The 23,175-nt window shown below is 36.2% G+C and overlaps 3 protein-coding genes across 9 annotated transcripts; all 3 read left to right on the top strand.

Annotated features, from left to right (window-relative positions):
* Positions 1–516: 516 nt before the first annotated feature.
* SHOC1 (shortage in chiasmata 1) lies at positions 517–9,047 on the top strand. Of its 7 annotated transcripts, none has more exons than XM_086656170.1 (8): positions 517–1,070; positions 1,205–1,297; positions 1,382–1,441; positions 2,220–4,153; positions 5,203–5,407; positions 6,222–6,743; positions 6,954–8,450; positions 8,711–9,047. In XM_086656170.1, exons 1-8 carry the CDS (start codon positions 693–695, stop codon positions 8,720–8,722), a joined length of 4,701 nt encoding a protein of 1,566 aa, XP_086512296.1. In that variant the 5' UTR covers positions 517–692; the 3' UTR covers positions 8,723–9,047. The 7 variants fall into 7 exon arrangements, with proteins under 7 accessions (XP_086512296.1, XP_086512293.1, XP_086512295.1 ...); XM_086656167.1 differs by having other exon boundaries at positions 8,694–9,047; XM_086656169.1 differs by having other exon boundaries at positions 1,382–1,456.
* On the top strand, positions 8,694–14,118 carry LOC147569669 (oligopeptide transporter 7-like). Its single transcript, XM_086656172.1, has 8 exons — positions 8,694–8,877; positions 9,729–10,138; positions 10,215–10,717; positions 10,810–10,907; positions 11,757–12,326; positions 12,440–12,695; positions 12,984–13,166; positions 13,251–14,118. Exons 2-8 carry the CDS (start codon positions 10,102–10,104, stop codon positions 13,863–13,865), a joined length of 2,262 nt encoding a protein of 753 aa, XP_086512298.1. The 5' UTR covers positions 8,694–8,877; positions 9,729–10,101; the 3' UTR covers positions 13,866–14,118.
* Positions 14,119–14,299: 181 nt separating this feature from the next.
* LOC147569668 (uncharacterized) lies at positions 14,300–19,407 on the top strand. Its single transcript, XM_086656164.1, has 6 exons — positions 14,300–14,907; positions 16,022–16,599; positions 16,827–17,019; positions 18,092–18,156; positions 18,258–18,468; positions 18,939–19,407. Exons 1-6 carry the CDS (start codon positions 14,725–14,727, stop codon positions 19,293–19,295), a joined length of 1,587 nt encoding a protein of 528 aa, XP_086512290.1. The 5' UTR covers positions 14,300–14,724; the 3' UTR covers positions 19,296–19,407.
* Positions 19,408–23,175: the final 3,768 nt, after the last annotated feature.

Genomic DNA, 23,175 nt, shown 5'->3' with positions numbered 1-23,175 from the left:
ATATCATGAAATTCCCTCTAGTGAAGGAGGAAGTAGGAAAAGATCACCAATTGGTATTGGAGACTAATTTTTATAGTCTAATTTAATCGGATATCCTTTGTAACAATGAGATGGGTGAGTTAAATCTTTATATTCCATGACTTTAACACTGAACACCGACACTACCACCCTCACAGAACACTTGCAAAATCTCTTTGTCTTTCCTTCATATCCCTATTGTCGCTCGTTGCTAAAATTTCAGGCGAACTCTTGACAAGAGGAAGAAAGGGAGAGAGGGAGAGAGGGAGAGACAAATGGGCGGCCATCATACTATGTTTATCTTTTTATTTTAATGTCTTTTGTAGTTTCAACAGAAAAAAGAATGACCTTTGTACTAAAAAATAAAAATGTGTATGGACATGTAAAGTCTTAATTTGGATAATGTGCCTATATCCATATCCATATGTAGCCTGTTTTTGTCTGCCCATAACATGTACCAATAGAAAAAGTGGACCTGGCCCGAGGAGTAGCCCATTACTAAGTCCAGCCCCAGAATTTTCGGTTCTTTCTTGTATACGCGGGAATATCCTTACCTATTATAAGATGAGATTGTTCAAATTTTCTCAAGTAAAATCCCTTTTCTTCTCTTCCTCACGCTTCTAAAAACCTCAAAAAGAATTCAAAGAGTACTCTGAGAGAGTATATCAGAAAAAATGCGAACTCGTTTTCTTAACATAGATTACTTTAATCGTTTCTCTTCTGTTGAAACCCTAAATGACCTCAATTTTCCCTCTCTTCATGTTCCTCAAATCACTCTTCCCTCAAATCATCTCTTCACTGAATCTGAAACTTCAAATTTCAATTCTATTTCTTTGGATTTATCCTTGGATATTGATAGATTTCAAATCGATAAACCTCTTTCTCTTTTCTTCTCTGACGTTCTTCCTCTTCGGATCGACGATGACTACGTTTCAAATGGAGATTTTCCTGTTACTTCTTCGAGGAATCCAAGTGATTTCCATAACAAAAGAAACTTTGATTTAGTACAGACAGATTTCGAATTTCAGACTAATAAGACTCGATTTGTAGAGGTAATTGCATTTGAAGAATTCAGTACTAGTCCGATGCTTTTCTTTTTCCAAGATCTTTTTCTGCATTTGATTCATGATCGTGATTGCATTGATCACATGACATATTTCGGTAATTCCTCTTTTTTTTTTCTTAGTTTCAGGAAGGAAATGGACCTTCTGTTGAAGAGAGTGATAAGAGAAAGTTCGAAATAATCCAATTTGAAACACCGGAGCTGAATTTCTTCTTGGTGAACCTGGCTTTATATTTTGTTAGAAATCACATTTTTGGATATCTTGTGGTTTTCCTTTGCTAATTCATATTTTTTTTACAGGAAGATGGTGCTTGCCCTTTCAGAGATGATTGTAAATGGATTGGCTCTCGAGTTCCTGAGGTTGAAATTTCTGTGGTAAATCTTCTAGTAGTTCCTCTCTGCGTTACTAAATTATCCGCTTTATGGAATATATGAAAGTCTTATTACATTGATCGTGTTTGGGCGTCTGCAAAATTTAGTTCAGAATCAGATGCTACCATGTGTTTTTCAGTTTAGTAAGACTTAAGATTTTATGGTGAAGTGAGAACTAATTACTGAAAAATTATCTTTTAGAGTTAAGTGTTCTAGCTCCTCGAAAATGCTCTATTGAGAGCTTTCTCATGTTAGGCATAAAGAACTTCACACATGAGGGGGCGTGTGATAATAATCCCATACAGGAAAAGGGTACTCTAGTAACGAAAGTCATTTCCACTCATTGCCTATTGATTTTGAGTTTTTTCTTTGTTGCAAAATTGATTTTGAGTTGGATGACCACAAACTTCACGATATATAGCTTAATGTCGTGTTTGGAATATCCATCTACTGTACATAGTATTGTTGTCATCAGCTGTTAATATTGGTGCTTCGTTAAAACAGAGAACCTGTTTGCTACCATTAGCGCGCCAACAGCAGTTTAGTAGAGGATTTGTCCTGCTTGTTGGTTTCTTATAGTATATTTTCTGTTTGTTAATTATACATTTGATATAGCTTAAGAGTGGTATTTGGCAAACTTATTCCGCAAGTCTGTCCACATGAGCAACTCAATAAAGGCTAGCTGATTTTTGGCGGGCTTTCTCAATCTTTTAGTTGTAACAAGTTATAGGGAAATAAATTGACTACAATCGGGTTGTCTCTACAGGATCCTGGAACTGCAATTTCATATCCCTCTAACGTTTCGGATTCCATTTATTTGGTCGAAGACATCCCTATGGAGTACCAAATAGAGCATTTTGTTGAGGATCCTGGTCTTGTCCAGGACAAAACTTGTCTCTCTGCTACTAACTATCCTCTTTTGGAAGTGAATGAATTTAATTTGGAGTTTTACCCAAGCTCCTGCATGGAAGAAGAGCTTCACTTACTACTTCAAACTATGGGGTTACAGCAATGGACTCGAAAAGGAAATCAAATTGCTGACGTGGAGGACATTATGAGACCTGTAGACATTGACAAGTTGAAGTGTTTGATAGAACCTTCTCTATCAGAGATATATCTAGAGCCTCAGCCAGCATTAGTTGAGTTGGTTCTGGAATTGGACTTTATATGCCTAAAGGAGACTCCTGTCATTAAAGAGAGTCCATTGATGTCTCTTGAAGCATTAGATATTGCATTTTTTTCAGTTACGGCCCCAGTTATTTTTCAGGAAATTCAGATCCTTGATTTTGATTCTTGTCGAACGTCAGAAAACTTCTTCACATCACACACAGTTATTCAACCAGATACTTGTGACAATATATTCGGAGAAGATAACTACTGTGCTAATCTCTATGAATCAATGATTAGTCAGGAGCTAGCTCTCGTGGATGATTCGTTCAAATCACTGCCTTTACCTGTTCTATCTGATGATAAAGGTATTTTTTCTCTCTTTGATGCTTTAGAGGAAGTTTTAGCCGACTTAAAGCCATATCCTCCATCAGCATCTGATGGGATATATTTAGATTGGCATCTTTTGCTGGAAGATAGATGGAGCAGTGATACATATTCAACTGACTGGAAAATGGTGGAGATAGATACTGAGCTGATATCAGTTAATGATGAAACTGTGATATTTGACTTCATTTTTAGTGATGATACTTCAGATAAGTCAAATACTTTAGAAAGCACAGAGATAATAACTGAGCCTGTAACTGATGGTGCTCCTGTTAATTTATTGAAAAATGAAAGCCAAAATTCTGGAGTTCGTAAATCTGAAACAAAATCAGAGGTTCCGAGCTGCTTTGAGTCCATGACAACTTTCAATCAACTCGATTTTTTCTTGAATCCTCGGAAATCCACTGTCAAGAGGAATAGTGAGCCTGAAGTGAAGGAGACAACTGCAATGAAAGGCGAAATTCTCCTACATACTTCTAGCAATTTACTTGCAGCGCGTGCTTCTACTGAAGTGAAACTGCATAAATGGGATTTTGAGGTGCATCAAGTTCAGCTTTCTGATCATATGCTGAATATGATTAGTACTCTGCACAAAGCTTACTTTGAGATCCTCGGAAGTGATGTACTTCAACAAAACATGCATTGCCCGTTCCAAGTGGTAGATAGTTCGGAATTGCTAAACCTTCCCCAGAAAAAGCTGTTGGAGTGGATGAAATACAGGGGTTCTCAATTATCAAGTTCTGTTCAAAAAGATGAAAGCAACATGGCATTCGTTTCTTTATGTGCTATAAAACAATTGGCGTGGTATTTGTGCTTCTATGGTATCCATGCAGCTCATTTGTATGTGAACAACCTATATCGACGCCTTGACTACTTTAGGCTCCGATTAAGCTTCCTCTTGTCTTTGATTGGAGATGCACGTAGAGAAGTAGATTGTAATATGTCTCAATCACATCCATCCTTGTCTGTTATTAGGCGGATTTTGAGGTCACACAGTTCTCAGAGTGCATCAAAAATATTGATTGTGGCCGAGAAAGTCTTCTGGTGGCCGTTGAAGAGGCTATTAAATTCCATGTGTATTTCATTTCATGAAACAAACAATGATGACATGCCTATACAACAAGAAGATGCTGTGGTCACTGATAAGGTCTCAAAGTTTGTGATGGATATCTTGCGGCATTCAGATTGCTTATTAATAGATCATCAGTAAGTTCTATATATAGTTAAAAAGGGACAGATGTTAAGTAGTTGTTTGCTAATGCTTCCTAATGCAATCTATAATTCCAAGGTATGGAATTACTCTTTTGAGTTCATATAAACCATGCCACATTGACAGGTCGAACACAAGTTGTATAAATTGGTTATTGTTACCTTCATCCTGTAGCTTTGAACTAGTAAATAACAGTATTTGAGGTGTGCCTATTTATACTTTTGAGAGAAAAGTTGAATAGAAGCATAACAATATGGTTACTTATTATACATCGTACACCATAAATTAGTAAATTGAATCAACAAATAAAACAGTTTAAAGTCTCAAAGGGTATAGTTATTTGAAAAATCAAACAGTGTGGTTATTTAGAAAGGTGCTGAACTAAAAAGATGGGGTGCCCAAAATATTAGTTGAGCTTTTTAGAGATGCGGCAGCGCCTTTGATTGACTACATACATCTTGCTACCTGTTTCTAAAGGAATGGATATTGACAAGTTATTCACATAAAAGATTCCTTCCTTTTTCTTGCTTAATCTGTTACAGCCTTGCATTTATAAGCACTACCTCAAAGAGAGTGACAGATGAGTATGAAAATAATTCAATTCTGGAAATATGCAGGTATATAATCTTACTGCTATTGCCAAATGGATGTTGACTAGTTACCCATATGTTAACTTGGGAACATGAGTAATGCTTTTGTGCCTCTGAATAACGTGCAAGGATTATCCTTTTTGATCTCGTACTATCCTGTTTGAAAAGTAATGATGTAATTCAGATATTTGTATTTCATCTATATGAATGATCGAGATCACTTAATTCTCTATGAAACTTGCAGCTACCTAATTTTTTATTTTTTATTTTTTACTTTTATCGATGATTATAGGGTATTGGAGTGCCTGATGTATGTTCATTTTCATGTCATGCATTTTATTGGTTTTTCATATTGGACTATAAAGATGTTTACCTGAATCCTCGTCACTACTTAAGCAACTCAGTTCACTTTCTTATAGATGAGTACTTTTTAACTTGTTCCTTTATTCCTCAAGGCACATCTCTACATCGTTCCGATTCCAAATGTTCGGTATTATTTTGGAATACGGTGGCTCAAGTGGATCATCCAAAATATGTGCTTCTCCGCCAAGATCAAGCGGTTTGCCTTGTCTTCATTTCCTGAAGGTTGAACTTGCGGAATGTAGCATTTCCAGGTCACTTTGTGAAGGTGTTGATGCACCCCTTGCGGAGTTTAGAATGGTAACGATTCAGTATCCATTCAAATCCTTTGCTTTAACTGTTTTTGGTAGTTGCTATCGAACTTGCTATAAATGGCTTATAAGAATTGGCTATAGGTTCTGGTTCTTTCTTTCGTTATTCTATCTTGTATATAATGTTGTGTAATTCTGTTATAAAATATTAGGAACATTTTACAAGCTCTGTATGAACGCAAGGTCCCATTTCTTACATTGTTTGTAGTATTTACTATAGAACCTGGAACATCTGGAAGCATAGGTTACCGAATTTTTTAACTGATATGTTCAAGTATTTGACAGTCATACCTCCCATTAAGTACAGGACCTACAGGTAACCTTGAACTATACAGAAACAGAATACATAGCAGAGTTAAAGAGAGTAAGAATCTAAGTTAAATAATAAAACGATATGCCACAAGTAGGAGTTCAATATCAAAATTTATAACATTAATACGTAATTTTCAGTTCAATAAATGATCTACAATCGTGAGGGAGGCCGTTCCTTTCAGATTTTCTGTTTAAGAAACTTTTTTTGCACATACTTTTTATATGTTTACTCTAAGATATCCAATTACTTCCCAACAACTTATGGAGGGTAAATTTTAATAGCAGCTTTAAATTAGGGCTTCAAGTTCAGCTTATTGACGACATCCCTGTAAGTTGAAATATTTTGGTTGCTGCCTAATGGTTCTATTATCTAGGATATGTATGGTGGTCTTTGATATAATTATTCATAAATTCTTCTCTTGCCAATTCTTATTTCCAGTTTCCATGCAAATTATTCAACTTAACACTGATCTTCGGTCATTAAATGGTAGGAAGGGGTCCACCAACCAATGTCATCTGAGCATGACTCCATCGAATACGAAAATCTTGAAGATCTGTTGCATTTTGTACCTACTGAGGAAAATTGCGCTAATGTCAAATCTTCAGAACCCGTACACAACAATGACACGAGTAGTTTATCTATGCCAGATCCTAACATGCCATTTCTAACAGAGCCTAAGGAAATACAGAAGATGATGTCGTCAAATCCTGATATGATTGTAATAGTGAACACTCAGAATTTCGATAAAGAGATGCTATTTTCTAGGAGAAGCTCGTACCAGAAGATCCTTGCAATGGAAAAAGGAGGTACACAAGTCATTGAGCGGGAGATGAATCAGCCTATGGATCTTATTTTCAGTGCTGCAATGTGCCTTGTGTGGTATGACTGCAGAAATATGTGGAAGAAAGAAACAGACACAGTTGACATTTCTTCATGCATACCTCTCTGTGTTGAAAATATAGCAACTAACATTTTGACATCCCTGAGTTTCGCTTTCACAAACTGCATTCTGGTAATTGCCTTTCCCTGCCTCAAAGGTTTACTATCATATTCGTGATGTTTGCCCGAAAATCAACTTATGTTTCGAATAAAATTTATCTCATTGATTTTGTCGGACTTGAACTTTTATGTGCATTATTTGTTTATCATCGATACGGGTATTATTGTGAGAGAATTGATATCAACTTTGGTTAAATGTGAAATCTCTTTTTCTTGTTTGCAGGTTTTCGAGGGAGAAAGTAGATTCCTTACAGCTATAATGGAATCATCAGATGGACTTTATGCTGCAGCAGCTAGTCTAGGAATAGATTTACAGATATTCTGTTCTTATTCATCTGAATTAACTGATGAAATTGTTCAGAGTTGCATGAACTATGCCCTGAAGTTAAATAAAGGTCATTACCCAAAAATGCTGGATTCTGAGACACTCGCTGAATCATTTCTTACCAGGTTTCCTTCAATTAACCCACTCTCAGCTCATGCAATACTGTCTTCTGGTGGCATGCTTGTTGAGTTTCTTGAATGGTCACGCAATCAAAGAATTCAGGCAATTGGGAAATTTAATGTTCCAGATATAAGTGTTGAAATATTTAGTTCTTTATGTAGTTTTGGTGAACATGAAGAATCTAGATCAGGAACAACCGAGTGTTCCTCGGTATCTTCTGCTTCAGAATCAAATAGTAGATTGAAAACTGACTCGGCGAGGAAACGGCAAAAATGCATTATAGAACCTCCTCACACACTTGACATGCCTACAGATGATTACTTTCTTCTTGAAGCATTGAACCAATTTGAAGATGTCAACCTGAAACCTTCCTCCAGAGGGCCTCAACGAAATCAGTCATGGATGGCTTCCAAAAGTCATCAAGTAGATGATGTCGAAATACCAAGTTTAGCTCCAAACAATAAATTGCTTGGTCAAAAGCAGAATTTAAATACTTCTTCAAGAAACAATTTAGCCTGGAATAATATTTATAAATCGGAAAATCTGCACGATGATTTGAAAGGTGAAGTTCTTGACTTAACGGACAACTCTATACTGGATGAGGATTTCTTCTCTGCAGATGCTATGAATTTCACAGTGATGGCTCCCATGACAGGAAAGGATCATGCACATGGAAATTCGAAAGTCACAAGAAGATTGTCATTTGGTTTAAATGATTTTCCTGCTTTTCCGACCTCTTCAGAGATTAACCCTGACTCAGATATTTGGAATTCTTCAAAGGGTCAGAAAAGAACGTTGAAGGATATAGATTCTATCGAGGATCCATTGTCATTGGCAAATGAGGAACTGCTATTTGAGGATAAACAATTATATAGGTCTACAAGTAATACCCAAAGAACATTATTCCCAGAAAACATTTTACAGCGCTATGGTCAAACACCACTCTCCAATGCTATTAATTCATCAAATATTCAACAAGGTTCACCTTGGAAGACGGAGTTTCTTAAAAAGTTCAGGGAGAAAAGCAAGATGAATAAGAAGGCTTTGCTAAGCAACGCTACATATCGGTATTCAGATGGCATAGAAAAAATGGTTAAGCGAAAAAGTCCTTCTATTCTCGATTATTATAGGTACCAAGGAGGTAGCAGTTCGAAGAAAACACCAAAGCAAATCTGGCAGAGACGATTAATACAACCGTCAAGTTTGTCCAAGAATGAGAAGGCTTCAGCTTCTCATGTTCAAACATGGACACCCATTGACAAAAGAGCTGGAAAGGTGTACATATCTCAAACAAATCGACCTTTTTAATGTTTTATATAGCAAAAATACTATTGATACATCAAAATCAGCAGATTCCTATCTTGTGGCCCCATTAGCTTGGTTTCTTGTGCCTCGAGATACACAGTAGAAGAACGAGTCTGTTTTATCAGACTCTTGTTGTTTGATGTAATATTAGTATACCAATAGTATTTCTGTTTTATACAATCCTGTTATGTTTAATGCTTAACCAAAATCCAGACGCTGTCTTTTGCAAGGAATGGAAATGAAAGACAGAGTAAGCTGGTTTGGAGTAACGGAGAAGATCAACATCCAAGGAAGAAATACCGAAAAGAATCATAAAATTGCCGGAGTTGATCTACTGGTACTTCTACTTCATTCTCATATTACGTCAGAACATTTATAAGGAGCTTGTGGATACCCTGTGAGTTATCATCTTAAAGTCTTAACTCATCATTTGAGAGCCTTTATCAAGTCAATACTAAGTTTACTAACTTCATTTTTCTTTATAATCTTGGCTAAGCCCAATAAGGTCCTTTTATGTAGAAAGCTGAAATTCCTTAATGAAATTGGTTAACTACTGATACATAAAAACCAAAAGTAATCTAAAGGTTAAATTTTCATCTGTTTTTTTTTCTTTTCTAAGGTAGAAAACATGAAACGATTGAGGGTAAGTAGTTGAGATTGGCCGATCCACTCGAATACCTTGTGGACCAGATGACGATTCTGGGTAGTCTGAGCGAATCTAATGGTGACCCTTCGAGTCGAGGATTTACCACTTAAGAAGCAGCTGCATAAGTGGATGTAAAACTTTTGTACAACTTAACAGCAACTTGGACAGCTATTTTTTTATAATGTAATGTATGGATCATTATGTATATAAATATATAATATATACATATTCTGAAGAGAGACTGAACGTGAAATAACCGTGAGCCGGTCCAAGACCTTAGGGATTGGGATCTTGGGCTAACCGATTCCGTTCCAATTAAGATAAAATGGACCGTTTATTAATCTTAAGGAGTAGAGAGAGAAGAAAAAAATGGGGCGTCCAAGGGGCCGGGTGCGCGTGGGTGCCTAACCCAGGGCCGTACACGGCGCTAATAGGCACCGGTGCGGATAGCATTTTCCCTGGGTGCTTTTAGCCGGACCGAAAGAACATTGGCTGAGATTATTTCTATATGTTTTCCTAGGTTAGTCATAATTTGACCAAGGTGTATCTTGTAAGAATCTAACCATTTCAATATTGGTCGATGCAACAATGAATGAATTTAGGATGAAAAACGAAGTAACAGCACAACTGGAGAAAAGGAGAAGTGAGTTTTGGGGATGTATCTGGTCTTGTACTATGTACAGAAACAATATGACCAATGAAATTTGAATTTGGAACTTAATTTAAAGAAAAGATACAATATTCCTGAGATTCCTACCCAGAAATTTTGAACTTTTCTGGTTTGTTTCTTTTTTAATACAAGATAACTAATGGTTGTAACGTGGGAAGATATTAGGTTACTGTCTCTCTCACATCTTCAATCACTGATGACGTTCTCCCACAATTGTATCAACTATGTCAAAGTAGTACTTTTCTTTCTTTAACCCCAACTAGTCAATGATCATAAACTGATGAGAGTTTGAGAGAGAGAGAGAGATGGAATCTGCTGAGGATGGAATCTCAACTCCACTGAGTAAGTCTTTCATCTCTTCTTTCCCTTCACTTGATATTCTTGAATCTCTGCTGAATCCATTCATCTCTGTGATTAGTTATTGGGGAAACTTGTATCAAGGAGTACAGGGAAGACCAGCATGCCTCTTTTTCTTCTTCACATCCCATAGTGGAGAATTCCCCAATTGAGCAGGTTGCACTCACTGTACCAATCACAGATGATCCAACACTACCAGTCCTAACATTTAGAATGTGGGTATTGGGAACATTAGCTTGTATCCTTTTATCATTTCTCAATCAATTCTTTTGGTATCGAAAAGAACCATTAGGGATCTCATCAATATCAGCTCAGATTGCAGTAGTTCCTCTTGGACACCTGATGGCATCCATTATAACTGATAGAGTTTTCTTTAAGAACACCTGGTTTGAGTTCACACTAAATCCAGGTCCCTTCAATGTCAAAGAACATGTCCTCATTACTATCTTTGCCAACTCTGGAGCTGGAAATGTTTATGCCATTCACATTGTTAGTGCTGTTAAAATCTTCTACAAGAAAAATATGACATTTGTCGTCTCCTTAATCGTCGTTATAACTACCCAGGTCTCTCTCTCAATTCTTTCCTTCTTTTGCTGTTGTTTTAAAAAGTTTATTTTGTTAAAACTGATTGGAGATTTATTTGAGGAATTTTAAAGGTGTTGGGATTTGGATGGGCGGGGATATTTCGGCGATACTTGGTGGAGCCTGCAGCTATGTGGTGGCCACATAATCTCGTCCAGGTGTCGCTCTTCAGGTATGTGTCATCTCCGTTCTGATTTTAGTTAATTGGTCATACTTTCTTTTTTTTTTTTTTGATGAAAGTGGTCATACTTTCTTGGTTAATGCTCTCTATAGATCAGAATTTTGTTATTAGTTTGTGATATAGTATGCTCTTAAAACCTTTTCTGACTAGATTCAATTTTCTTTTTCAACCCTAAAAGTTGGTTTTCAACAAAAAAAAAAAAAACCCTAAAAGTTGGTAGTTGGTACAGCTGATCAGTGACCATACAAGCACTCATAGTTGGAGAGATAAATGGAAATCATATTCGGGGACCCCCTGTTTTTTGACCTTTAGTCTTCTAGTCTGAGTGTGTGTGGGACCTATAAGTATTTTTGTGCATTTATAGATTCCTCCCTGTATTAAAATGGTAGTTACCACTGCCATGTTCTTTTCTGAAGGATCATTACATTATAATAGCATGTGACTTGTACTATTAAGAGTTTAACACTGTGTCATAAGTTAAGGTTAAATTGTAAGTATGTAATAAGCATAGTAATTTCCCTAAGAACAACATGAAATATTAATAAATGGCTTAAAGGCAAGGACGATGACCATAAAGACCATTAACTACGTACTTTTATGGTTTGTTTGGATGAAGGAATCTTTAGTAGGATTTTGGCGAAAAGTAGAAATTGTTAAGAACTTGAATTCCCTGTATGTTTGGCAACTACAAATTCTAGGATTGTTGTATGTTTGTTAAGAATTTGAATTCCCTGGTACATTCGTTAAGGAGTCCAATTGTTTTCTACCTTCCGGATTCACTTAATAAAATCATTTCTTGAAAATTGTGACTAACGCTAAGGTAGAATACGAATTTGGTAGGGCACTGCACGAGAAAGAGACGAGGCAAAAATCTGGGCTCACAAGAAATCAGTTCTTCTTAATTGCCTTTATGTGCAGCTTTGCGTACTATGTTTTGCCCGGTTATCTGGTCCCAATGCTCACATCTATCTCTTGGATCTGCTGGATCTTTCCCACTTCCGTATTAGCCCAACAATTAGGTTCAGGAATTCATGGACTTGGGCTTGGTGCTATTGGGTTTGACTGGTCTTCCATTTCTTCATATCTTGGAAGCCCACTAGCCAGCCCTTGGTTTGCTACAGCCAACATTGCTGTTGGTTTTGTACTTGTAATGTATGTTATAACCCCACTTGTTTACTGGCTAGACATCTACCACGCCAAGACCTTTCCGATATTCTCCGATGGCCTCTTCACTTCAACGGGCCACAAGTACAACATCTCTGCCATTATAGACTCCAACTTCAGCCTTGACATTGAAGCATATGAACGCGAAGGACCCCTTCACATCAGCACTTTCTTTGTTATGTCATATGGTGTCGGGTTCGCCTGCCTATCTGCCACAATCGTCCATGTCATCCTCTTTCATGGAAAGTAAGTAAAATTTATACTTTTTCACATTCAAATTATCTTGTACGTGATTGAATCTTTCATTGATTAGACCACATATGTCATTTTTTAAACTGTGTACAATAATATTGGTGCAGAGAAATTTGGAGTCTTAGTAAGTGGGCTTTACAAGAAAAGAAAGTAGACGTGCACACAAAGCTCATGAGGAGGTACAAGCAAGTCCCTGAGTGGTGGTTCTCTTGCATTCTGTTGGTGAACATTGCAGCCACTATATTCGCTTGCCAATATTACAAAGACCAACTCCAAATGCCTTGGTGGGCCGTCATTCTAGCATGTGGAATTGCCGTTTTCTTCACTCTTCCAGTTGGAGTGATCGCTGCTACAACAAACCAGGTACAATTTTGATTAGGTTTTCTTACTGCGAAAAGGAAAAAACTCAAAGGCGTGGAGATAAGAATGCAATTAGCATAACTTTTAACATGGAAACCATATGGTGATTATTTCACATCTTTGCACCTTTGATTTTGTGGCAGATACATTATCTTCTCAACCAATTATCTTGATCGGTTGATTATATTTGTCTTATGGGATGGTTCCCCTTTAATACGTATATATAAATATACACACACACACACATAATATGTATAAAATAGTTGATTGATAACTCTCTTTGGTGAGCAGACACCGGCTTTGAATGTCATCACAGAATATATCATTGGATACATGTATCCTGGGCACCCTGTCGCTAACATATGCTTCAAGGTTTACGGGTACATCAGTATGAAGCAAGGTATCGCCTTCTTGCAAGATTTCAAGCTCGGCCATTACATGAAGATCCCCCCTAGAACTATGTTCATGGCTCAGGTCAGTTTCATTATCCTTTTTCACTAGTGTTTGAGTCTATCCATGAGTCCCCATCTCACTTCATATTTTATAACGATTAATCAGGTTGTGGGGACTATCGTAGCTGCACTAGTGCACTTAGGAACAGCATGGTGGGTCATGGAAACCGTTCCCGACATTTGTGACACTGCTTTACTACCTGCTGGAAGCCCATGGACTTGTCCTACTGATCATGTATTTTATGATGCATCTGTTATCTGGGGATTAGTCGGGCCACGAAGAATTTTCGGAGATTTGGGGTCCTATTGGGCCGTGAACTGGTTCTTCTTAATAGGGGCTATAGCTCCTCTCTTAGTTTGGCTTGCACACAAGGCTTTCCCAGACAAGCACTGGATTCGCCTCATAACCATGCCAGTGCTTCTTGGGGCCACAGTGAACATGCCCCCTGCTACTGCTGTAAATTTTACTAGTTGGATCATTGTCGGCTTCATATCGGGCTTTGTGGCATTTAGATACCATCGTGACTGGTGGAAACGACATAACTACGTGTTGTCTGGAGCGCTTGATGCTGGTCTAGCATTCATGGGGGTGATGTTACACTTGTTCCTGGGGTTGAACCATATTAGACTGGATTGGTGGGGAAGCAACTTGGACGGATGTCCTTTAGCTTCTTGTCCGACCGCTCCAGGGATTTTGGTCGATCATTGCCCAAGTTTTTGACTAAGTGGAGTATGATTAAGATCCCATTACCATTATTATTATTTTTTTGTTGAAGACCCATTACCATTATTTGATTTCTATCTTGTGTAACTTCCACCAAAGTAATAGTGCTTTTTCTTGTTATGACTTTGTAAAGTATGCTTTTTTGTTAGATTAACGACGATAATCATACAGCCATAGTATTTATCTTGTTATTACTTTGTAAAAGCAAAAGAAACAAGAATTAAAAGTTATTTGGTAGTTTTTCATTTTTTCGAATTCAGATTTCTGATATTTATTGTTAAGATTTATAGATAATGTGTAATTTGATAATAGAAAATGCTATTTGACGACAAAAAAAAGTGATCTGAATTTACGTAATTACGTTGAAGTCAGATTATTGACCTTATATGCAAATTTGAACTTGTTATATATCAATCCGTGTAAAAGAAGATGAAAGATCTTTCACTATCTAAACCACTTTCCACAAAATAACCTTTTAAGACCGACACTTGTCACGAGATCCCTCATTCTCTCTAATCTCTTTTTTAAAGAAAGAATGAATTTGCATGAAATTACACCTTTCACGCTTTCGATCATTCTTTCTTTCTTTCCCCAATCTTACCAACATCTCCTTTTGTTTCTATCTCAATCAATTTTCATATATTGTTTTTTTTTCCTCTTCTTCACAACAAACAATTTATCTTCACATTTAATCTGATATCCGTTCTAACTAATTTATTTTCATCTTTGGAAGTAAACTCATGAGATTCTTTGATATTTGATTTCCAAGCTGAAACAAAAGTGTGATTTAGAGAGAGAAAGAGAGGGATTTAGAGAGAGAGAGAGAGAGAGAGAGAGAGAGAGAGAGAGGTTAATAATGCAGCAGCAGCAGCAAGGAAGTAGTTTGAATAATATATGGAGAGTATCAGTAGATTCAGTTGTGTCAATTATTCCAACATTAAAGAAGACACCTAATAAAAGAGGAGCTTCAACTATTCTTATAATCATCTTCTTTATCTTGTTTGGTGCTGCTTACATCTTTTCTCACTCTATCAACTCTGTAAGTCTCTCTCTCTCTCTCTCTCTCTCTCTCTCTCTCTCTCTCTCTCTCTCTCTCTCTAAAACCCTAGATATATCCGCCATTATTGTTCACAATGTTCAAGACATTGATACCTTGGTGTTGTTTTTTACCCTTGTTTTGTTTTGGGATGAAAATAACTCCAAAATATACAACACTTGTTAAAAAGGTAACCGTAACCCCAAAGACTGGGTCCACTTTGACTGACTTACATGACAAAAAAGTCTAAACTGGGAGACCTATAGGAATTTTTAATGGTCTCACGACTTTAAAATGTGTTACTAGGAATGGGTGTTTAACCCCATACGGAACACCTCATTTTGTCTCCCACGGCTGATGTGAGATTGCTTTCTAGCAAACTCAGTTTTTACCATCCCAAGGTCAACTGAATTTGACAAAACAATTTTTAAGGTAAATTACATCACATTTATATCATCAACAATTCGTCAAACCAAAGGAATTTCACAGCTTAAGCTCCGAAATCATAGAAAAACGTTGTAGCCATTACATAAAATATATCCGCTAGTGGAGTTTATATCAGCTATATGTGGAGTTAGAAAATATATCCGCTATTTGTACTGTGTCATTACATAAAATTGAATGTTGTCGAGAAATGTGATTATGTGCATATATGACTGCGGACAGAGTTTTGTATGTTCAAGACTTGTAGGTGGAGACAATTGTTTAGTATGATTGCTAACTACTTAGCTTGGAGGATATTTTGTGATTTTATGGATTTACGGTTATGTGTGAAGTACTTAGCAGAGACTTAATGTTTGATCTCTTTGTCACAATGTGTAGACGACCTCCATATCCTGTCAGTTATCCCTTGCAAAAAAATTGCTCTAACGCGCTTTCGTGTCCTTGAACAGAAGGTCCAAACAATCCACTATAAACTAGAATTCCCTATTATTTTGCTATGTTAGAATGCCAAATCATCTAAAGATTTGTCAGAAGGATATTTGTATGAAGACCACACTTAGATCCTATGGTCCTTTCAATTTATATATTCGCGGTTACTGAAATATTTGCATACTATGACTGGTTTATCTAATAAGCTTCATATGGATATTTGGTTTTATATGAACTCTTGCAGTCCATATTCACGAGTGGTTTGAAAGAACAAATTGTAACTTCTAGAGACGATCACATATTAAATGCAAAGAAGGTTCCTGACAAACATGAGATCGGATTCAACTGCTCCCCTGCAAACCTGACACATACTTGTCCAAACAATCCTGTAGAGACATCAAATTTGTCAAATAGTTATAATTCACCATCAACGACAATGGTATGCCCTGATTATTTTAGATGGATCCATGAAGATCTAAGACCATGGATGAAAAGAGGAATCACAAGAGAGATGGTAGAAAGAGCAAATCTCACAGCAAACTTCAGGTTAGTAATCGTGAATGGGAAAGCTTATGTGGAGGTGTATAATAAAGCTTTTCAATCAAGGGACACATTCACTATATGGGGAATCCTACAACTACTGAGAAGGTACCCTGGGAAGTTGCCAGACTTGGATATGATGTTTGACTGTGTTGACTGGCCTGTAGTCAAATCTAGCGACTATGCGCAACCCAATTCTATTGCCCCGCCACCAGTTTTTCGTTTTTGTGGGGATAACTCGACATTGGATATCGTCTTTCCTGATTGGTCTTTCTGGGGTTGGTAATAGCTCAAACTTTTTGTTTTGCTTTTCTTATACCTTTTTTATTTCATGGGGTTGTTAAATCTAATAAACTTTTGCCACAAAAATGTGATGGGAAAGCATGGCATTAGATGTTGACGAATATGGTCAAGATAATGCCAACACGAAACCATTCTAAATACTCTATGTTTCAGGTGTTTTATGACCTTTGACTTGGCTTCGTCGTGGTATTTCATAAATATTGCAGGCCTGAGATCAATATAAAACCATGGACTGTATTATTAGAGGAGTTGAAAGAGGGAAACAAGAGGACCAAATGGATTGAAAGGGATCCTTATGCTTATTGGAAAGGAAATCCTGATGTGGCTGAAACCAGGCAAGACCTCCTCAAATGCAATGTCTCTGACAGTCAAGATTGGAATGCTCGTCTCTATCGCCAGGTAACTACATCATATGAAAACCCTCTTTTACGTTCTCCATATCAACTCAATCTCGTAAAGAATCTATGAGTGGCATTTACCCATAGAGTCGTGGTATTGTGTTATTTCTTTGGTATGACATTTACCCATAGACTCGTGGTATCGTGTTATTTCTTTGTTTCTGTCCTCGGATTGATCGAACAGAGTTCGACTTTAAAGTTATAGGACATCTCTAAAGTTAAAATAGGAACATACCCAATTTAGATAAAAAGCTAAAACGTATAACTAGTGGGTGTTATATGTGTTACTGTGTATGAATATGTTTGTTGGTTTTTAGAAGTCAATGTTTATGACCTGTGCATAGAGCTTTCTGAACATGCAATTTGCTGATTTTTTTATGGTTTAGTTCCACTGTCGGAGGTGATTTAGAGTTGGTACTCAAACAACAGATTCTAGTAGGTAGGATAACATAGATTTGCATATTTTTTGCTATTTCATAGTCAATACAAATCTTTGCCATTTTAAACAGTCGGCGTGTCAATTTGATTCCAGTTACTTAAATACCAAAATTATGAAATATTCAAACTTTTGTTTCTCTTTCTCTAAATTGCACTTAAGCTATCACCTCCGAAATTGTAATCCGACCCTAATCTGGCCCTTTTGCTAAACTACTTTAATAATATCACTGTAGTTACAAGGGCTAAAATTCGGTCTAGTAAGGATTTTGCAGAAAGTGGATTGTTTAATAAGCATTATAGGACTGTCACTCTGATATTCTCTTATAGCAGGGTAGAAAACCCTAGCCTAGTTCTTTGCCAGGTCTAAAATCTGAGAGCTGACTACTCTATTTCGATCTAAGCATTTAGAGACAATACTATTTTTTTCATGGCAGTTATAGTTTCTCCGCTTAATATTTTTAGATGAGTAGCGTCAATGGTACTTACGGTTGTTAGTGTACTAATAAACATTTTACAACTTCAGATTAGACGTGTTTCCGATAGAAATAAAGGGTAATTTTGATACTGGCAAATTGAATCTGTAACTACTAGTATTGGGACTGTAATTCTGTAACAAGTAACAAGTCCATTTGCAGGATTGGGGGATGGAAACTCAAAAAGGTTTCCAACAATCAAATTTAGCAAGCCAATGCGCTCACAGGTCATCATTGTTATTATGCTTCAGTCCATTTTTTGTTAATGTATTTAGATACCATCATTATTAACTTGATAGAATTTTCTTCATGGAAAACTTGTTTGCAGATACAAGATTTATATCGAAGGGTCGGCTTGGTCTGTTAGCGAGAAGTACATTCTAGCTTGTGATTCTCTCACTTTACTTGTAAAGCCAAAATATCATGATTTCTTCACAAGAAGTTTAGTGCCGTTGCAACATTACTGGCCAATTAAGGAAAATGACAAGTGCAGATCAATCAAATTTGCCGTTGACTGGGGCAACAAACACAAACAAAAGGTCCCACTCTATCTTCCTATATACAACATACACAAACACACATATATATATATATATATATATATATATATATATATATATATATATATATATATGCATAAGAACTTAATATACAATACGTATATACCTGCATTATATCGGAACGATTGTAGATTCGAAGTTCTATTAATGATTTTGTGTTGGTAGTCTCATATTGACAAAGGGAAGTCTTGGTACTCTGGTCTACTTGAATGTAAGACCTGAATTGTACTCCTCACATCATGATACGCCCAAAGTGACCGCTTTGGCCTTCTTTGCGCATAAGGTGCCACTCATCGGACACTTTTATTTAAAAAAATTATTGATATTGATCTTCATCACTTGCCAAATAAGAGGGTAGTGGCATATGATTGGAATCAAAGTAATCTAGGTTTTGTTGTTTATTTTTCTCAAATTTCTCTAAACATAATCTATATATATTGATTCAACAGGTTCAGGACATAGGAAAGGCTGCCAGTAACTTCATCCAAAATGATCTGAAGATGGATTATGTTTATGACTACATGTTTCATCTACTAAAAGGATATGCACAATTGTTGAGATACAAACCCACTATACCTCCAAATGCCACAGAGTTTTGTTCTGAAACAATGGCTTGTCCTGAAGATGGAGTAATGAAAATGTTCATGATGGAATCTTTGGTCAAATTTTCAAGTGACACTGATCCATGCACTATGCCTCCTCCATTTGATCCTCCATATTTTCAAGCTTCTCTTAAAATAAAAGAAGATGCTATTAGAGCAGTAGATATGTGGGAGAATAAATATTGGGAGAGCCAAACCAAGTAGGATTTATACAATATTTGATAGTTTGATTTACTTGCTTTTTTAATTCCATATTTGTATGTAAATGTATACCTTCAAATCTGACGATAATCATTAATTTTATTGTTTTTTGATCGGCCTGGTTGTACTTAAAATATATTTCTAGTCAATGCGGGACTATTTTTAACATAATCTTTGGAAATGTTTACAAAAAAAGTGGAAATATTCAACTTAAAAAATTTGTATGTTATCAATTCTTTTTGCAATAGTAAAAAAAGGTAATAGTAACAATAATAATGGTAATGTCATGTTTTTGGTGGCTAGAAATATGGTGTCCTTCAGTCCTTAGGGTGGAGTTATACTTGACTGTCCTAGTAGAGGGCAATGTGTTTGTAAAGAGGAAACATTAATGAGAAGACTAGACAGTAGACACCACCCATTTATAACTCTCCACATTTTGGGGTTTATGGCACCAATAATTACAACCAACCATAACAATTTGCACATTGTCCAGCTGTGGGTTGCTCTATAAGGCCACTAGTACTACTATTCTTCCAATCTACATTTTTTTTTTTTGTTGAAAGGTTCTTCCAATCTACATGATATTGTTTCTCAAAAGCTAGTCTCATGACTTGTAAAATACTTATGAGTTATGACATGTCATGTATAGTAGTAGTTGTAGTTCTTAAGAAAGATCATTGGGAAAAAAAACTTCTTCCATTGCTTATGAACACAAAGAAGTTTATAAATTAATCCCGTCGGCACTATTATTATTACTTTTACGGTCGCATGTGTCTGAATTTTTTTTTTCTTATTAGAGTAATTAAATAAAATTTAGCGAAAATAATAATTAGCTCTATTTTTCTCGATACAAAAAAAAGATCAAAATTGGCCAACATACCTTCTCGATACCAAAATACAAGCAAAGATTTGGTAAAAGTAAAGAGATCTATGGAGATTTTTGAAATTGAGAAAGGATGTTAGATTTGATGAGTTCCTTTCTTTATTTTATTTTTATTTTTATTTTGGGCACTCCAATTGCATAATATTTTAAAAGAGAGTTTTTTTTTTTTGTTGAAAAAAAGAGAGTTGAAATTGAGAAAGAGTGGCTGATTTGGTGAAGCAAGCATGCATAAAATATGGAGGAAGCCAATTTAGAACATAGTATTATGAATGAGTCCCTACCTTCCTATCACCTTCCATGAACACATTAACCCATGTGAGTGGTTCCTTAAAGTATGCTTTGTCTTTTGATGTGGGGTCTTTCTCTTGTTTGGATTACTTTCCAAAAATTATAATTGATCTTCATTATTACAGTCATCTTTGGTCTTCATTTTATTTTATTTTTTGTGCCTTCATCTTTCAATCTTTTTTTAATATCCTAAAAAGGATTAGATATGGTGTTCCTTTTCAAGTTTGAATTCAAATTCAACATAAGTTGACAAGAAGATACTTAGTTTGCATGAAAGACTTCTATTTTAAGTTTACTTTCAACTTTGAGCAATTGGATTTTGCTTGGTTAATAAGATAGGATTACATTTTTAGTCATATAATATTGAATTTTCCTCGCAAAATCAGGCTCGCATATACCCTAAGGAACAGCTTTTTTGTGTTTACCTTTAGTTTTATTCTCAAATCTCAATAGTGTTATCGAGAAAATATGCTTTCATCTTCTAATTCATTGATCATTTAATTAGAGAAAAGAGTTAATAAGAATTAAGCCCATAAATGAACAACTATTTCCTAATCCACTGGATTGAAGCTCCATTTTGTCTTTTTTTTTTAGCTTAATATCAAATCAGTGTTATTAGGTATAATTAGATACAAAATCTAGGTTTAGATTTTAGTTTTTTTTTTTTGAGAATTGGACTACGATCTACGTTAGTCGTTACAAGGCATTGATACATCATGAAGTTGTGATGAGCACGATAACCGCCTAATTTAAACCATAACGGAAAAGATTTAAAGTCCGACAACATGAACGAGGCCTAAAACCCGACAAATTTATTATATTATTTACTTTATATATTGCCTAAATTACGTGAGATAAATTTTGATAGCAAAACTGCTTTCGTCGAGACTCGATCCCACGAATTCATAGGCGTAAGAGGGGTGTCCAACCGCTGCACCAAAGGGTTATGGACAATTTTAGGTTTTTTTTGGGAATTTACTTTTAAAAAAAAATTGATTTTAGGTTTGTATGTAACACTTCCAACAAAAAACAAAAAGTTTGTTTGTAACAATCTTTATGTTATTCTAAGAACATCTCCAACCCCAGACTGTCTTAGGCCGAAAAAATCACTTTTTCACCCAAAATTTTTGACCTCAGCTCAACCTCTAAAATTCATCTCTAACCCCAACCTCTCTTGAGGCCGAAAATTTGAATTAAAAATTTCCCACTTTACTTAATAAAGTTCAATTAAGAAAACATCGATTACAACTAATAATTGATTAAAAATTTAAAACTACTTAAATACGACTAAACAACACTAGAAAAATTAATTAAAAATAACTATAAGGGGTTTCTTGGGTCTCGTGGTACACCGTTGAACCAAGCGTCTCGCGCCGCTAAAAGCATTCGTTGAGCATGTTCGTCGAGAGACCTAATATCAATCTTCATTAAGTCGATCCCATATTGTCGGTTCTTGTGTTCCTTATCTGCTTGTAGATAATCTTGTTGCACCCGTAGGGTCTCTTGTTGAACCCGTACAGCTTCCGTCAAAGTTATTGATCTCTGTTGGGATTCTTCATTTCTTTTTTCCCAATATCCCTCATTGGGAGTTTTTGAAGCAGTAGAATGTGTGGATGGTTCGCCAACTCTTGCATTTGCTTTGGCTTGTTTACGGCCAATTGGTCTTTCCTCCGATGGATTGGTATTGGAATCTCTTTTGCCGGATGTTGACTCTCTTGGCATGTCTGCCATCCACTTGTTGTGTGTCATCAAAATTTTGTAGACATGTTGGAACCTAAACCCTTTTCCTTGGCGATTTTTCTTATACATTTCAAGTGCTCTTTGTAACTAAAATAAACAAAATATATATTAAGTATATATTATGAAGTGAAAAGATAAAAAAAAAAAAAATGAAAAAGTTTGAAATAATTACCCGGTCATAATCGTTTTCCCCGTTTTTTGGAACTTTATTTATTATCCTCAAAGTTGATATAAAACTTTGACATTCCGAGCTTATCTCACTGAAACGAGATTTACAACTTCTAAGTGTGCGTTGAAACTATGCACTCACATTACAGTCATCCGATATTTTTTGCCAAAATACTTTATATTTTTTACTATTTCCGACAACCGCATCAAATGTGATTTTTAAATAACAATTAGCAAGTAAAATATCTTTATCCGGCTTATACGGTTCCCGTTTAGTTATCTTTGTGGAAGTCGTCCCTCCTTGCACGCAAGAATCCTCACATACTTCATAATCATCAACTCCTAATTGAGCCGACGGGTAAGTAGAATTAGGGGACAACATTTCCACATAACTTTGGTTCTCGAATTCGTTGACGTATACTGGATCCATGGGTGAACAAATGAAAAGATCAAAAAAAATTGAAAGATAGAGAGATAGAAATGAAATGGAGAGAAGGAAATTTGCAAGAATGAAAGAAAGAAATAGAGATGAAGAGTGTGGGAGATGAATAATGGGTCCAACCCCTATTTATGGGGGTTGGACCCATTTCCAGCCGTTGGATTTGCTCCAACGGCTAGATCTAGCCTTTTTATAGGGGATCCCAACGGTCACTTGGGGACTCCCTTCAGTCGCCCCTAATGTTAGGGGCGACTGAAGGGGAGGCTCCAGCCTCTGCTCCGCTCGGTTGGACTTGGAGCACCGGGGGGAGGCCATAAACCTGCCCGACTGGGGCTGGAGATGCTCTAACCCCATGAGCCTAAAGA

The sequence above is a fragment of the Eschscholzia californica genome, unplaced genomic scaffold, assembly GCF_041429995.1.
Source record: "Eschscholzia californica isolate CP2 unplaced genomic scaffold, dmEscCali1.0.p SCAF_1, whole genome shotgun sequence".
Classification (NCBI taxonomy): Eukaryota; Viridiplantae; Streptophyta; class Magnoliopsida; order Ranunculales; family Papaveraceae; genus Eschscholzia; species Eschscholzia californica.
This window is presented reverse-complemented; position numbering and strand designations above follow the sequence as displayed.

Excerpts from the sequence above, each read along its gene's own strand:
- LOC147569669 (XM_086656172.1), top strand. The coding sequence starts at position 10,102 with ATGGAATCTGCTGAGGATGGAATCTCAACTCCACTGA. Across the intron at positions 10,139-10,214 it reads TGGAATCTCAACTCCACTGA|TTATTGGGGAAACTTGTATC; the intron begins GTAAGTCTTTCA and ends CTCTGTGATTAG. Across the intron at positions 12,327-12,439 it reads GTCATCCTCTTTCATGGAAA|AGAAATTTGGAGTCTTAGTA; the intron begins GTAAGTAAAATT and ends ATATTGGTGCAG.
- SHOC1 (XM_086656165.1), top strand. The coding sequence starts at position 693 with ATGCGAACTCGTTTTCTTAACATAGATTACTTTAATCGTTTCTCTTCT. Across the intron at positions 1,071-1,204 it reads ATAAGACTCGATTTGTAGAG|TTTCAGGAAGGAAATGGACC; the intron begins GTAATTGCATTT and ends TTTTTTTCTTAG. Across the intron at positions 6,744-6,953 it reads CTTTCACAAACTGCATTCTG|GTTTTCGAGGGAGAAAGTAG; the intron begins GTAATTGCCTTT and ends TCTTGTTTGCAG.
- LOC147569668 (XM_086656164.1), top strand. The coding sequence starts at position 14,725 with ATGCAGCAGCAGCAGCAAGGAAGTAGTTTGAATAATATATGGAGAGTA. Across the intron at positions 16,600-16,826 it reads GATTGGTCTTTCTGGGGTTG|GCCTGAGATCAATATAAAAC; the intron begins GTAATAGCTCAA and ends TAAATATTGCAG. Across the intron at positions 17,020-18,091 it reads ATGCTCGTCTCTATCGCCAG|GATTGGGGGATGGAAACTCA; the intron begins GTAACTACATCA and ends GTCCATTTGCAG.